Raw genomic sequence first — 16,776 nt, 5'->3', positions numbered from 1 at the left:
AAACCCTCTGTGGCTACCCTGTAATCACTTGTACTGAGTACCAGTACCTTACTAGCCACTCCCAAACATTGGGACATTATCACTTCTTGGACCCGTGGGCATAGGAAGTGATTAATTTGCATATGTTCTTTAAGAAGAATCATAAAAAACACATACAAAGGGGATCAAATTTAGGTCTGGCCAAAGTTGCTGGACAAAAGACCAAAAAAATGTATTTCATTTTCTTGCTTTATGTGCTCATTTTGAGCTTAAAATTCAGAAGCAAGGCCCTGGGTTCCCAGAGAGAAAGCTTGAGAAAACCTGGAATTTGAAGTTCAATACACAGATGTTGGGATGTCCTACAAATCTGGACAGAAGTAACCAAGTAACACTTGATGAAAAACGCTGGGAAAGGTCCTAAAAAGATGGCATCACATGTGCCTACTGGAGACTTCAATCCACTCTTCTCAATTCTGTTTACTTCTGTGGTCTTTCCCTAATGGGGAAGTGGGTTACAGATTATACACAAGAAGAGGGAAAGAGAATGGTGGTACTGGAATGAAAGAAAAATAGCAAAATGTTTTCCAAAAGGGGGCCACGCAAAGATCCTTTCACAGATCCAGGCTGTGACATCAGTTCCAAAGCACGGCTTCTGAGTGTTTGCCATTCATATCCCATCTATGTTTTCTCAGTTTGTCCAGGGACCCACTGTTGGATCATCCAGCCATCATTATATACGCCATGATTGGAAACGATGTCTGCAATGGGTGAGTTATGGAGAAAAAAAGTTTTAAAAGTTCTTGGACTCTGGATTCCTTGTCCTCCACTGCACTCCACCGCGTCCCAGTACCTGCTGTTGAGTTGAATTTCTCTGTCTTAGCAAGTCCCAGACATATGTGAAATCAACGGAACCAACCTGTAAAGCTGAAAGGCCCTTTTAAAAAGATCTGATCCATTAATTCTCTGTTCCAACTCACAACAAATGGGTATGTCATGCTACAAGTTCTCAATTGTAGCACAAGATAGATGCTGCTACTAGCCAAGAATCCAAACTGAATATAACGGCCTTTTAAATAAAATAAGGCTGAATTTCTGCTACCCCATAAGAATAGCTTCCTCACTTATATTCTGATATAGGTACTCATGGCAGAGACAGCATAGGCTTAGAGCATTTGCAAAAGGACTGTGTATCATTTATGGCCAATTTTATGTATGCCCATGGCCCACAGTAAGAAAGCAGTTTTGCTAAACTGCTAATATCAGTAGTGATTTCAAAGTGTTGAATGCCTTAGTTCCCCCACACCATTTTGGAAGGTTTTTCAAAAATTGTGTGTGCCCCTAAGAATATGCTGCACATGTGAATGCCATCTGTCCTGTGATTGTGGCCAAAAAGAAAAAAAAAAGGTGAGATCAGATCTAGAACAACTCCCCAGTAGCCACCCACCCACCCACCATTTTGGAAAACAGAAAAGTAGAGCCAAGAGACATTATGTGACTTGCTTGATTAATTGATTAATGGCAGAGCTGGCCTCCAAGCCAAGTGGTACTAGAAATAGGTCATTCTACTCACTGCTTTACCCTTTACCTTTACTCACTGCTTTACCCTTTGCTTTCACTCACCAAGCTTTCTAAGTCTGTGTTAAAGACCCAGTTCAATGTTATGAAAATGTGTTTGCCCTCACCAATAACTCCACAAGTTGTGAGAGCCCTGGAACTCTCACAGTGAAGGAGCTGTAAACTTAATTAGTGAAGTGAGTTCAGGCCAAGAGATACCATGCTGTCATGCAAAGATATTGAGTGCCAGACCCTGCTTTGGCACACCTTGGGCTGGTTTACCACCCTCCCCAGAACCCCAAGACTCCCAAAGCAACACACTGGGGACCAAAGTCCCAACCTCTGTGATGAGCCACATGGAACTCTCTGGTAAATAGCAAACACCCACAAAACTTTCCATGAGCCAAGAGCTGCACCACTGTATATTATCTCATTCCCACAGCAGCCTTAAGACAAAAGTATGATTGTCCCCAATTTACAGATGAGGAAACAGTTTCAGCAAGGTGAAGGAACTCACTAATACTGAATGAGTAGCAAGTTTGAGATGCAGACCAGGTTCTCTGACTCAGTTCTGTGCTCTTTCCACAATCCACACTTGCCTTATTTGCTTTCTTTGAGACAGTCGCTTTTTGAAAAGTATGTATTAACGACCTATGATGTGCCAAATGCTGTGCCAGGCTCTGGGGCATTATGGCAAACAGGCCACAGTGCCTGACCACAAGGAGCTTCTAGAAGGAGAAGCACTGAGCTTCAGGAACCCCAGTCCCATCACCAAACAGACTGAACCCATGTCAGATCAGCCAGTGCCCTGCTAGCCTCTGGATCATATTCCCCTGGGGGGGATAGAGAGCAAACCAGTGATACTGAGTAAAGAACACCTGCGGAAAGCGGCTTTGACTCCAAGAGTCCAAACCCCTGAAACTGCACTTTTGCAACAGAACCTGCTTACTCAGAGGCCCTTCCAGCCCAGTCCTGCTTTTCCTTTTCCAAAGAGCCAAAGGGCAAGGCAGACATCAGCCAGAGACCTGTGCCAGCCGCTCCCCCCGCCAGGGATCTGGGCAGAGAAGCAGCAAGCATTTGGGTGAAAGAACAGTGTTGGCAGTGTGGGATGTCCCTGTGGTGCCCACTTTGCAATGTCCTGTGGTGGGGTTAGAAAAATAAAGGCAGATGGCAGCTATACCTCCCCATCTGCCAGAACGTCAAGGTGGAGTAGACAACCCAAAATGAGCAAAGCAATTTCATAAAAAGCTCAAGCTAGCAATGAGTTGCATAATAAGTCCATCCTGGAACAAGTTTGGGGATATTTGCTTGACTTTTCTCTTTTCTTTTTTTTTTTTTTTTTTTTTTGTTTACATGAGGATGCTAGCTAGCATGTACTGAAATAATGTAGCTATGTGCTTCTTTCTCAATTCACTCAACTCATGCAGTTACTCAATGAATACTTGCTAAATGAATGAAGGCCAGGATTGGAAGACAGCTTTTAGTATCTGGAATTTAAGAAGAAAGGTAACATAGACACATCCAACTTTCTCATTGTGATTGTAGTCAATTTGGCCAAAGCTAACCCAGCTTCCCCTGGCCTTTCCTGTCACTGCCCTTAAAAGCTATGGAAGGTCAATGATACAGAAGGAGAAAAATTCCTGGAAATAGGGAAGGTTTGAGTGAGCTACAGCAGCAGAACCTTGCAGGGGCAGCATGGGAAATGGGAATGTCCTTAAGGGCCTCACATCATAAACCCTTCCTCCGCCCCCATCCCAACATGACATCCCTGACAAGAACATTGCAATTGTCAGCAACGTGATAGAATTTTGAAAACATCCAGTACTATCCACATCGATTGACATGGTCCATTTTTCTTTATAGTGGACCTAGAAATAATTAATTGTACGTTTTTCACCTAATGGAAAGAACCAGGGCCCCCCTATGACAGGTTGTCTGCCTCCCCTGCCCCCAAGCATTTTTTTTTTTCCTGCAATGTCAGTGTGTCTGATGTCACCTAGGGCAGATGATCAGCACTGCATTAAGAAGAAACCAGTCAATGTGCTGGTAGGTACCAACGTGCTCCCCAAGGAGAGGGAAACAATCCATTCTATCTAGTCAAATGGTAGGAAAACCGGCAGGGAAAGAAATGCTCAGAGCATTTCTATCTCCCGGCCTCCTCAGTTGAGGCATGGGTGGCCATGGGAAGGCTAAGGAGGTTCCCAAGCAGCCAGCATGCTCCAAGGCACACCCACTTCCAGGGACCCAGGATCTCTAGGCATGAGGTAGTGCGGGCCCAGTGCGTTCCCATCTCCTTCCCAGTCTGTGGCAAGACGCCTCTTAGAGGGGGGGGTGAGTGCGAGGCCAGAGATGTGATTACAACTGGCTGGCCTGCAGAAAGGGCTGACTATATTGCCTGGCCGCTTAGAAGCTCAAATGCTAGCTGTGCATGAGGTCCGAGCACTCAGTCATGACAAGCCTCTGGGCTTTCGCTCAGGTTCTGGGAACTATTTTCCACAGAGGCTGTTTGCCTTCATCCTTAGGAGGGGGCACATCTCTCTGGCATCAGCCAGATGAAATCTGGCTGGAATAGCTGCCAGGGTAATGAAAAGATCACAGCCGGCCCTGCACCCAAGTCACGGGGCTTATTTTCGTGATCAGACACAATTCATTAGGACAAGGACAGGCTCTGAGCCACCCAGGAGGTGAGACTCTTTGTCTTTCCCCTGCCGTGTGTTCCTGACCTTTGAAAGCACAGCCGAGGGCGCCGGCTGCTCTCTCATCATTTTCCCCGGTGGAAGCCTCACATGTCCCAGGCTTTCCCTCTGTGAGCTCAGCTCCCCTAACCCCTCACCTCTCCGTCTGGGTGACTGGCAGGAGCTCATCCGTGAGTGAGAAGGGGTGCAGGGCGCTGGGGTGTGCAGGCAAATCCAGGCTGGCAGAGTGGACCCCACACAGGCTCCAGAAAACATGGGTTGAAGAGGGTTAGACGCTTGCAGTTCAGCCCATTCAACCTTTGGTGGACATCAGAGAAGGCCTAAGAGATGTTTCCCAAACCACTGGAACTGTGGTCTCCAAAACGCTAATGCTAATTCTCCTCAAAAACCACCAGAGGAGAAACAGTACCCAGACCAAAATGACATTGAGGATTTTTCAGGGACAGAGTCAGAAGGCACCTTCTATGGCATCCAGAAGAAGTGACCCACCACCTATCACTTAGACCCATGTGCCCTTGCCTGAACTGAGAATCCATTAATTTTGGGGTCCCTATCTGGCTTAGTGGGTAGAATATGTGACTCTTGATTTTAGGGTCATGAGTTCAAGCCCCACATTGGGCCTAGAGCTTACTTAAAAAAATTTTTTTTAAGAATCAGTTAATTTGGGGGCACCTGGGTGGCTCAGTCTGTTAAGCATCTGATTTCTGCACAGGTCATGATCTCACAGTTTGTGGGTTTGAGCCCTGCGTCAGGCTCTGTGCTGACAGCTCAGAACCTAGAGCCTGCTTCAGATTCTGTCTCCCTCTCTCTCTGCCCCTCCCCCTCCCCCCTCTCAAAAATAAATAAACATTAAGAAAAATTTTTTAAAAATCAGGTAATTTTGCTATGCACATTGAAGGGTTTGATTGACAATGCACATATCAATGTGCTGTACATGATGGAGCAAAGATGACTGGAGAATGTTCCATCAGCAACACCAAGGCTTCCATTTTGATTTCACTGAGTAATTAGTCATTTGGGTAATGCTTGGTTCAGTTATGGGGTGCTGGTGCAAGAGCACAAATTAGCTCAGATTCTTTGCTATCATCAGGGCTGTGTCTCTAGCCAAAAAATAATCATTAAATAGGGAGTTTGGGAGACTTTTCTCCATCTTAACTCATCTTGGCTTTATGTGAGTGGAGAGCCATAGCTCAGCATAATTGCTTCGTGCCAAAGTGCTAGTGTATCAGCAGGAAAAAAACAAAAAAACAAAAAAACAAAACTGAGGTACCAAGGCAAAAGTTAATAAGCAGTATGTGGTACCCTTACTGGTGATTGAACATAGGGTATAGACACCCAGCTTGCTTCCCTTTCATCCTCACTGTCACATTCAACACACACAGTGAAATAAAACCAGTTACTCTGGGTGGGTCCTCCTGCATTGAGCAAACCCACGAGGCAGCCTAAATCCCCTTCACAAACTGAGATCCTTCTAGCACTTCTACACATATGCAAGTCAAGCCAAAACCCCTACCCAGCCTTCTGCACTTGGTAGGTAGGCAACCTATTGTCAAATCCTTATGAGAGCTTTATATGCAAATTAGGAAGATTTTTACTCATAAAGTAGTATATTTTTTCCCAAGGTAAAAAAACATGAATTTAGCAGTCTGTTCTATATGCCAGGGTAAAATAGGACAACGTTTTCTTTCCTTCTTTCTTCTTTCTTTTCTTTTCTTTTTCTTTTATTTGGCGAGGGAGGGGGGGGGTCTAAGACACCTGTTATGTAGTGTAGAAGCATGTATATAATCCACAACTAACACCCTACCCACAACTTCTAAATCAGACTTTCTCTGCCTTTTCCTCTGTATGGGTATATATTGCTTGTCACAAATTAGCCAAAGTGAACCTCGCATCCAGGATCAACCTGTCCCTTCTGGATAGCAGCAATTTAGAAAGTGATTTTATCTGACTAAGTGAACTAGGTGGGCGGGGAGGGGGGGGGGAGGGAATGACGTAAAATTACAATGCTTTCTGCTCCTCCCATTAAAATTTAGGTAGAGTCCAGTTCCCCCCCCTTACTTTAGAAAGAATAAAAATAATATGAGAATCTGTTTTATTGTTGTTATTTTTCTGATTACAAAATAACATCTGTTATGAAAAGTTCAAATAATACAGGGCATAGGAAGTGAGTTTCCCCAACATCACTGCCTACCAACCACCCCCACCACCTTGCTCCAAGCTAACCAATGGAAACAGTTTAACGTATTTGCATCCAGATTTTGTCTATGCAAATTCTAATTTACAGACTGATTAATGCTCATTGAAATGAAATAATATTATGCTTACTACTCTATAATTTGTTCTTTTCAATCAACAATACTTTTCCATGCTAACACCTACAGATTACTTCATTATTTAAAAAAAAATTATTTTATTGAGGTGAAATTTACATAATATAAAATTAACCTTTTTAAAGTGAACAATTCTGGGGGTTGTGGGAGGGGGGATGGGCTAAATTGGTAAGGGGCATTAAGTAATCTACTCCTGAAATCATTGTTGCACTATATGCTAATTTGGATGCAAATTTAAAAAAAATTAAATTAAAGTGAACAATTCCGTGGCATTTAGTAATTCAAAGTGTTGTATAACCATCACCTGTATCTAGTTACTTCATTATTTTTACTGGCTGTATCCCATTCTACTTCATGAGTGTACTATAATTTATGTAGCCAGGCTTTTTAGCATTTTCTAACTTTACACTATTTCACACAATGTTGCAATACTTATATGTACATCTTTGCACATTTGTGGAAATGTTACTATAAATTTCAAGGTCAAAAGTTAAGCCAACTTCAAATGTTGGTACATTTCCAATGTCATTTAAATTTTTTTTTTTCAACGTTTATTTATTTTTGGGACAGAGAGAGACAGAGCATGAACGGGGGAGGGGCAGAGAGAGAGGGAGACACAGAATCGGAAACAGGCTCCAGGCTCCGAGCCATCAGCCCAGAGCCTGACGCGGGGCTCGAACTCCCGGACCGCGAGATCGTGACCTGGCTGAAGTCGGACGTTTAACCGACTGCGCCACCCAGGCGCCCCCATTTCCAATGTCATTTAGAAGCTCCCTTAAAACTGATAACAGTGGAAGGATGCCAGGCTGGCCCTGTAGGTAGGACTTGTGATTCTTGATCTCAGGAGGTTGTAAGTACAAGCCCCACTTTGGGTGGAGAGATTACTTAAAACCTTAAAAAAGAAAAAAAAGTTTTTAAAGTGGATCTACCCGGGGCTTCTTTCAGTCCCTTCCTTCCATGTCACTCATGCCTTGAGTCCAGCCTGTGAGTAATAGACTTCCTTTGCCTGGTTTGGAATCTGTGTTAAGTTCCCAAGGGATGCCATAACAAAATACCACAAACTGGGTGACTTCAAACAACTCTCACAGTTCTAGGGACTAGAAGTCCAAAATCAAGGTCTCAGGAGGGTCATGCTCTTTCTGAAGGGTCTAAGGGAAAATCCTTCCTTGTGTTTTGTGGCAACATAATTCCAGTCTCTGCTTCCAGCTTCACATGGCCTTCTTCCCTGTGTGTCTGTGTAACACCTTCTCTTCTTATAAAGACACTTGTCTTTGGATTGAGGGCCCATTCTAACGCAATTTGACATCATCTTAATATCTGCAAAAACCTTATTTCCAAATAAGATCACATTCTGAGGGACACCACTCAAACCACTATAAGATCATTATGTAACTTTGGAATTTTAAGGGCTCAAAATAGAAAACAACTTATTATTCCATTTAGGTTAACAAAAGGCAGTTTTAACCCTAAAGAGTAGATGAAAATCTTAGAGAATTCTATAATCTACTCCCAGGATAATGCAAGTTAGTACCTTAATTCAAACGTGATATATTCCTAAATGTGTGTATGTTCACATTCAATGTAGAAAGGAAGGATGTTGTGTGGATACATAATGTCATTTTGTTTCTCAGAGAGGTTGTATTTTCCTAACTGTGATATATGTGAAGAGTTTAAAGACAAAGTTACAGAATTCAAAGGGTCAAACAAATAATAATACCAGACTCCTATGATTCCATTAACTGTGTATATCAGTCAGGATAGGTAAGCTCATGCTGCAGGAACAAACAGCCTCAAATCCTAGTCGCGTAAAGCAAAAAACATTTACTCACACTCCACTGTCCACCAGGGATCACCATGGGGCTCTATTCTAGGACTCAGATTAGTGAAGCAGCTGCTATATGGAACATAGTGCAGACTCATGGCAAAGAGCATTTTAGAGGCTCTCATATCACCAACTGTGACGTATGACACTTCTGCTCACAGTCTGATAGGCTAAACCAGTCACATGGCCCACCCAACCACAAGAGAGTCAGGAAGCCCAAAGTATTTTGCAAATAGCACCAATAGCTACTACATTGTATGTATGGAGCATGGGGAGGAGGCCAGGGGGGATCATGTATGTGTACACATTTATCCTTATCTACTAAGATATTTTCTGTTTCTTTCACCAACAGGAAAGCTGACCCAGTCCCAGAAATGACTACTCCTAAGAAATTATACTCCAGTGTCATGAAGACTCTGAAGTATCTAAATTCCCACCTGCCAAATGGCAGCCATGTTATTTTATACGGCTTACCAAATGGAACGTTTCTCTGGGATAATTTGCACAACAGATATTATCCTCTCGGTATTAGTTTGAAGATACTTTTACTAATTGTACTAACTAACAATGTTAGTTATATATAGTTTACTAACTAACAATGTTAGCTATACATAGTTCAAATATATCTGGTCCGAACCATATAGGAATACACCTACAATGCCACCACAGTGCACAGGTCAGAACAGGTAAGGGCAAGAGCCCTGAGGTGTGGATATAAAGGTCAGTATCTAAAGGTGAGCAGAACCGGATCCAAAGTCAGAAAGGGCAGAAATCTTTAATGTAGAATTAGGACAAATTGAAAGATAAGAGTTTAAATCAAGAAACTCCTTTAACAAAAAGTGAAATCTAGAATAAGCAGATAAAGCTCTTGTGGAAGAGAAGGATTTCTCCAAATCTCAATGGTGAGTGCCCCCTGGTGGCCAGAATTCTAACAAATTCTGTGGACTCTGGTGGACAGTTAAAATTCTACACACCACATCTTCCAGCGGCCTTGCTTCCTGCTCCCACACTCACTCGGAATCCTTGGCTCTAAAACGCTTTAAAGATCTCCAGAAACTTCCAATAGCATCTCTAGCATCCATACGCTTTATAAACAGTGTAAAAGTAGTAGTAATTCACATCAGGAAGGGCTGACATGCTGATCCTTAAAACAATCCTGTAAGATGTTTTCATTAATTCCATTTTATAGATGAAAAACCTAAGGCTCAGAGAGGCAGGCACCTTGCCAAATGTTGTATAGCTTATTGTATATGTAACGTGGGTGTAGCAGGGCTCTCTCGGTGTTTGGGGGGAGAAAGTCCTTTCAAGAAATATTTACTATGTGCCAGGCACTGTTCTGGGCACTGCATAACTAACAGTGAACATAGTAATCAAAACCAATAGGCTTATATTCCCGTGGGAGCGTGTCAGAGGATGATAAGTGTTATTAGAGAAAATTAAGCAGGGAAGGGGGATGGGAAGTGCTGGCCTCAGTCCTCTCTGACAGGCACCTACAACAAGGGGCCTATGTACCCTCCCCTCAGCCCCACGTCAACAACGCCTGTGCCAATCTCTCGTTAAAAGGTCTGCCCCTTCCCTGATATTGCCATAGCCTCCTCTTTAGACCAACTCCTACTAAAGTGTTCTGGAGGTCCAAGCAGTTTCTAGTGAGTCAGATGAGCAATTTAAAGGGAAAAACCTGAAATTCCTTCCTCAGTGCCCACCTTAGAGGGTGGAGGTGGAGAGCTTTCCCTTGTATTAATAACTTCTCTGTATCTTTCCAGTATCTTCTCCTCCTCCTCCTCCTCCTCCTCCTGTAGTCCTTGCTTAAGCCAACCCCTTACCACCACGTCCCTCAGAAAGTTCCACCCCTCCTCACACACAAAATGAGCAGTTTCCCTCTAACCACTTGTCAAGGGAGTCTGGTCACATCACCAGGCGGACAATAAATACCCATTTTCTAGAATTCCCACCAATAAGACTGAAGTCATTTTGCTCTTCAATTATCAAGTGTGCCCCAAATGTCATTTTCATCCAAGAAAAACACTGTCCAGCCTCCAACGAGGAAAACATATTCCTTCTGTTCCCACAGCTTTCACGCTGACCCTTAGAGATAGTAACATGTTTACACAGAGAGCTTAACTCCATTCTGGGCTGCCTTGAACATGCAAAGGACAACTATTTGGGCCTAGAATGTCTCTTTGAGTCATTGGGGTTGAAAATTTCAGTTCCCCTAACAGATGTTTTCAGATTCCTAGATTTCTCCCATACTAAGAAATGCCTGGGGAAGAGGAGTTGAAGGCAGGGGAGATGTGCTTCCAATTTACTCTATCACATCAACGGTGACTTGACTTTGGGTTTTCTGACTTCAAATTCCATTTTCTTTCCATGAACTCCGGTTAGACAACTCCGTAAATTGTCTCATATATGATGCATAATTCACTTCACTCAACCACAGTATGCAATAATGACACCATGCAATTTGGAAGGGAACAAGGGAAGGAAAGAAGGTGACTTGGGGGACTCATCAATCACTTTGGTGGATTCCCTAGGCCAGTGGTTCTCATCCAGGGACAACCTACCCATCCTACTCATTATCACAACTGGAGAGGGTGTGCTACTAACATCTAAAGAGTAGAATCCAGGGATGTTCCCAAACATGCTACAATGCACAGGAAAACCACCCACAACTAAAAATGTCAATAGTGCCAAGGTTGAAAAACCCTGTTTTATTTAGGTTTTGCCCTGTTCTCAAATGGCCTTTCTCCAGCCACTAATCAGGCACTAGCATTTCACAGTACAAAAGAGGAAGAAGGAAAAGGTAGAACAAATTTGTTATATATAAACAACCCTGGTTTTGGGGGAAAAAATCCAATTAGGAAGAAAGTTGAAACCCTCTAAAATTTGTTTAATGTTTTTAAGTTATTATTCATATCTTAAATTATCCCTGCTGCCTGGTTGCCATGGGAAATAAATTATAAATTCCTCAACGAAGCATCAGTGTCCTTCCTAGACAGCCCAGGAAAGTAGGTGGGATTTACCCAGCTTCCCCATTTCTCCTTGAGCTGGCACATAACTCACATAAGATGAGAGGCTTGAGGGGAGGACTATCACCCTATGTCCCAGTTCTGCCCTGGCTTCAAATCTAATCTTTGGACCTTTACTCCCACCAGACATGTGCCAGCAATAAAGCAGGTTAATTCTGGGCCAGCCTCAGGGTTTGGCTGCTCTGCCTAGGTTTCATCTTAGTCGGTCTCATCTTAGTCAATAGTCAAATGCCAAGTCTGATTCCCAGGGCACAGTGCTAAGGATTGTGTAGGCAAATAAACAGGGTGTTCCATTTACTTCTGTCTTTGAGCCTAGAAACACGATGAGGATACTCTCTAGACTTGACTGTAGCCACCCATTAAGGATCAAGAAAGAGGTCAGGGGGTGCACAGGTGGCTCAGTCGGATAAGTCTCTGACTTCGGCTCAGGTCGTGATCTCACAGTTCATGATTTCAAACCCTACATCTGGCTGCCTGCTGTCAGGAAGCAGAAGGGGTCAAGGAGAACCCCTGGGTCAGTGATACATTCTCTGCTGCCTCAGTAGGACAGGTAGGAACTCAGCCTGACCATTCACCTAGGAAAAGTTTCAATGCTACAACATCAGATCAGCAGGTAATGGAGGCCTAGGGCAAGAATAGATTCCTAGCTCACTCCTGCCAAGGAGAAGGGGGTAATAAATCCCTCTTAGCATCTTTTAGCCCTATTTGAGTCACTACCCAGTCAATGCCTCAATGCCAACGTCTGTGACAGCCCCACAATCCTTACCAGCAATTAAAATTCCTAGCAAGATGCATAGGCTTTTTGAAGAATCACCAGAAAGTAAATCTCACACATTAGGATTCTACTTACATAGATCTTTTCAAGTTTGACCAGGGATAAGTCCTCTCGGGCACAGTCTATGAGAAAGGCAATCTTTCCATAAATATGTCGGAGATACTTATTATGCGCTTTGGAGGTAAAGACGATACTAAAATGGAGCCCTTGTCCTCAAAAGAGAGAGAAAAGAAAACTCCATTGGGGAAAATACAATATAGATCCTGACAGTGAAATCACCTTGTGTCAATGACACTGGTACAAGTCATAGGCTGGGAGCTACCTGAAGGATTAGACTATATAATCAAAAAGTTCAGGATTTCTGGCTACAAATAAGCCTGCAAGTAGGCCTTCCTTGAAAGACCTCTGCCACAAAACATCAACAACAGCTTAATTTTGTCCCAATTATTCTTAAACTTGAAACCTAATATATTCTAAAATACCTTGTAGTATGCCTCTTGTTTTATTACTGGCTTACTCCCTGTCTGATTTCATGTGGTTTTACTAAGGTTTTATATATTCAGATGGTACTTCATGGAGGTGTAGCTGATCTTTGTTGGTATGGTGCCTAAAATTTCAATTATGGTCCCAGCATTGAGTAAATGCCAAAGACTCTGCCCTAAAGAACTGACAAATGACTGAGACACAAGCTGCTACTCTAGGCAGTAGGGGTAAAACATGCCCTTTAATCTTTGGATGCCAGTCCACAGGCTCCCCACCCCTTACACACACACACACACACACACACACACACACACTGGTAGTTCCTCAGCCCTGATAATTCTAGTCCTCTTGCCCCTGTCCTGGCATTCTTGACCAGCTTTCTTCACCAGATTCACTTTCTAAACAGGATGTTGCAGACACTGCCTCTTTATAGGTATGACACGTAGGTAGGATCACTCTTTATACCAGGCTCCTCAATCTACAAAAATACCATTAAAATTACAGAGATAAAAACTAATACCTAAAAAGAGTGAACGGACAGCACCAATAAGTGGAGAAAAGAACTACTTCCCCGCTTCCCTTTCTTTAAACCATAAGCCTATCACAAGCACTCCCAACTGACCTTCCACATGGCCAGCCCAGAGTCACCCTACCTTCCACAGCAGAAATCCCAGAGAGAAGGGAAACCAACTCATTACATCTTTCCCAGTTACCTCCCAAGTACAGCTAGAATGCCTTTATCCTATTCAACAGACCCACCTACTCACCTAAGGATTTTTCCTATATTGACTTGTCTAATTAAAATTAGTGCCAGAAAAGCAAGAAAATGGGGGGGGGGGAAGGACAGGGATTGGGAGAAGACCTAGAAAGACACACCTTGTGGTCTCATGCTCAGGTGTGCTGGGACCTCAGCAGTAGGACAGCAGGGAGGGAAGAGTAAGCCAGGATGGAACAAGGCTATGTCAAGACTTAACCCCTCGAGGAGAGTCAGCAGATGAGTTCCCAATATCCAGGAGAAGGACAATCTCTGGACCCTCTGGATAGCAGAGTAATCCAGGTGGGAAAGGGGAAGGTGCAAGAGCTTTACTTATAGTCAGGCCTTAGGTGCCATCACCCCCAGGTTAAAAAGGCTTCAGCCATTGGACAAGGGCAAGAGAGAGAGGCCACTTCTCAGGGAGAGGGGACTCATCAGGGCCAAGCAGGTTGACAGGGCCCCAGCTAAGCTACCTAAGGTTTATTACAAAGCCCCAGCCCAACAACAACAATAACAAAAAACAAGATGGCAGAGGGAAGACTGCAGAGGTAGTACTACTACTCAGAGGTAGTACCAGCAGGGGTCAAGAGCCAAGTCACTGGGACACAGAGGATAGAGAATGGGGAGTGGAGATTGGGGGTGTCAGTCGCTGCAGCTGTCTAGGCTAAGACAGATGGGAACACATACAGAAAGGCAAATGACACTTTTTTTCTTTTAAGTTTATTTATTGTGAGAATGAGAGTGTGTGAGAGTGTGGGGGAGGGGAGGGAGAGAATCTCCAGCAGGCTCTGCAGTGACAGAGGGCTCAACCTCATAAACCCTGAGATCATGACCTGAGCCAGAATCAAGAGCCGGAAGCTTAACCAACTGAGCCACCCAGGTGCCCCCACAAAGACAAATTACAACACACACACACACACACACACACACACAATAGAGGAAAAGAAGCCTCAGTGGTAGAAAGCAGGATCTTGGAGAAAGACAGGAGCTCAGGGCTCCATGTTGAGCAGAAAATGAAAGCAAAGACAGAAGCCAGTGGCTTGGGATTTATCTAAAATATGAAGATGCAGACACCTTTGGAGAAGAGAGGAGGCCTGGCGTGTCATTGTGACTTTAATGGTGGTAATAAGCCTGTGGTTTTCCAGTCTTGGATTCACTCACCCACACAGAGAGAATATATTTTTCCTCTATGACAAGAAAATTGAATCTATCTTTCAGTCTAACCGATCTGAGGTATAAGTGAAAAATAAGACTGTGTTCCGTCACCTTCAATCTTTCTCTTCACTCCGAGATAGGTCCTATTATTTTCCTTTATTTTTTCAAGCGGGAGAGAAGTGTTAATGGATGAGACATCAGTTATTCAGCCCTGAGATCTGGGAGGGCCTGGGTTTCGTGTCTCAGCCCCAGCATGAAAGTCAAATTGCCTCTGTGGGTGGATAGGCTGGGAGGTGGGGGTGGGGAGAGAGGGGTGGTGTGTGGGGAGAGAGAAGAAATAACCCCCACAGATTCTGGGCCTGTAATTGATGTTTGAAAAGACTCTGGATGAACTCACATATAGCACTTAACACTTTCATTCTTTTTTTTTAAGTTTTATTTTATTTCTTTTAGTAATGTCTACACCCAATGTGGGGTTCAAACTCACAACCCTGAGGTCAAGAACTGCATGCTCTTCTCACTGACTTAGCCAGGCACCCCCATTTTTATTCTTATGTACCTCTTTAACCTGCACCAAAAAATAAATGTAGGGTATATCTACTAATTAGGGCTCAAATAAGGTATGCACTGGGCTGTGAAGGGATATGATGTACTGTCCTTTCCCATCCAATGGCCACCCAAGCTCTTTTGTAGGCTTTCAGTCTAATAAACTGCAGGACAGTGCATGGTCAGAACTTAAGACACACAGAATGTCCTGGCAGGTCCTTAGCATGGGATAATTGGGCAGATAATTGGGTTACATAAAGTTGAAAAGAAGGGTTTGATCAATTACCATCTTGAATGCCCCCTGTGCCCCAGGGGAACTTAGCATCTCATATCATTGCCAGGAGAAAGCCACCACTCCACAAGTCCTTTGTCAGTGGCGTTTCAGTCTGTATGGTACCTTTGTATCCTTCTACCTAGGTTCCAAATAAGGTCAGGCCTTTCAGGGCCTGCCCTAGTCACTCCAGAAGATAGAGATGGGAGTAAAGTCCCTAGGGCCACTCCCCAGCTCAGTCTGAATTTGTAGGGCGCTCAGAAAGAAAGAATGCACAGGTGTTCTTCAAGAGCAATGCTGAATGAAAAATCGGGGGAGGTCCCTGGCAGTGCTCCCCTTCTGCAGGAGAGACATGGTCACCCACAAGTGTGTTTCATTGGCTGCTAGATTTGAATATGTACAACACACCAGACCTCTCTGTCTTCCAGGTCAGCTGAATAAGGATGTGACCTATGCACATTTCTACTCTTTCCTGAACTGTCTCCAGGTGAGCCCACACTGACCTGTTCCAAGGCCACATTCCCTGTTACAGGCCTTGTTCCTCTGTCATCAAAGTGGTGTTTTCTTACTCTCAGGTCAGCCCCTGCCACAGCTGGATGTCCTCCAACAAGACACTCCGGAATCTCACTTCAGAGGTAGGACTGTAGTAGGTCTTTTGATGCCATCTTTGATTATTCCTTCCTGGTGTTTACTGCAGCATTTCTGCTGGGAATAGGATTTGGGCAGGGCAATGGCCTCCAAGCTGATGAATAAAAATGTCAACTTCTAGGGTTCTTGAGAAGTCAAGAGAATGTGGGGTGCCCTGTCTCTCTCTTTCTGCCTCGCTCTGGGTCTTCGGCTCTTGCTGTGTCTCTCGGTCACTGTCTCTGTGTGTGCCTGCCTCTCTTGTGCGTGCATGTACACACATACACCCCTTTTGAAGCTGGTCTTAGGTGTATTTGTAGAAATAGAAGTGAGCAAGGATAGGCCCATGTATGACTGGTGTTCTCCCAAGGTACATGAGGACCAGGTACTTGATAGCCTTCCTCTCTTCTCTGATGGAATCCATGGTTCATACACTTCTTTCACTGATGGTGAATAATCTCTTTGTAAGAGATTTACTGATTTTTTTTGCAAAAGAAGTATATTTCAATTAAAAAAAACTTGGAGAATGTAAAAAAGCACAAAGAATATCAACACAAATGACCCCAAATCCCACCACCCAAAGTCAATATGTATGTATGTTTTTCCAATATTACCTTCATAGATATTTTGGGGGTTTTGCCTACATAGTATCAGAATACACATATTGTTTTGTGCCTTCTAACATTCATAAGTTATTCTCCACATCATAATTTTATAATCATTTTAAAGTATACAATATATGAATATACCATGATTTATTT

The 16,776-nt window shown here is 43.6% G+C and overlaps 1 protein-coding gene across 1 annotated transcript in view; it reads left to right on the top strand.

Moving 5' to 3' along the window:
• Nucleotides 1-16,776, top strand: part of AOAH (acyloxyacyl hydrolase) — a 174,391-nt gene that overhangs the window by 140,945 nt on the left and 16,670 nt on the right. The window contains 4 exon segments of the mRNA XM_030308229.1: nt 672-746; nt 8,734-8,906; nt 15,820-15,878; nt 15,967-16,026. Of these exon segments, the coding sequence (XP_030164089.1) occupies nt 672-746; nt 8,734-8,906; nt 15,820-15,878; nt 15,967-16,026 (367 nt within the window).

This window comes from Lynx canadensis, chromosome A2, assembly GCF_007474595.2.
Source record: "Lynx canadensis isolate LIC74 chromosome A2, mLynCan4.pri.v2, whole genome shotgun sequence".
Lineage (NCBI taxonomy): Eukaryota > Metazoa > Chordata > Mammalia > Carnivora > Felidae > Lynx > Lynx canadensis.
The sequence above is the reverse complement of the archived record's forward strand: the minus strand, read 5'-3'. Positions and strand labels throughout refer to the sequence as shown.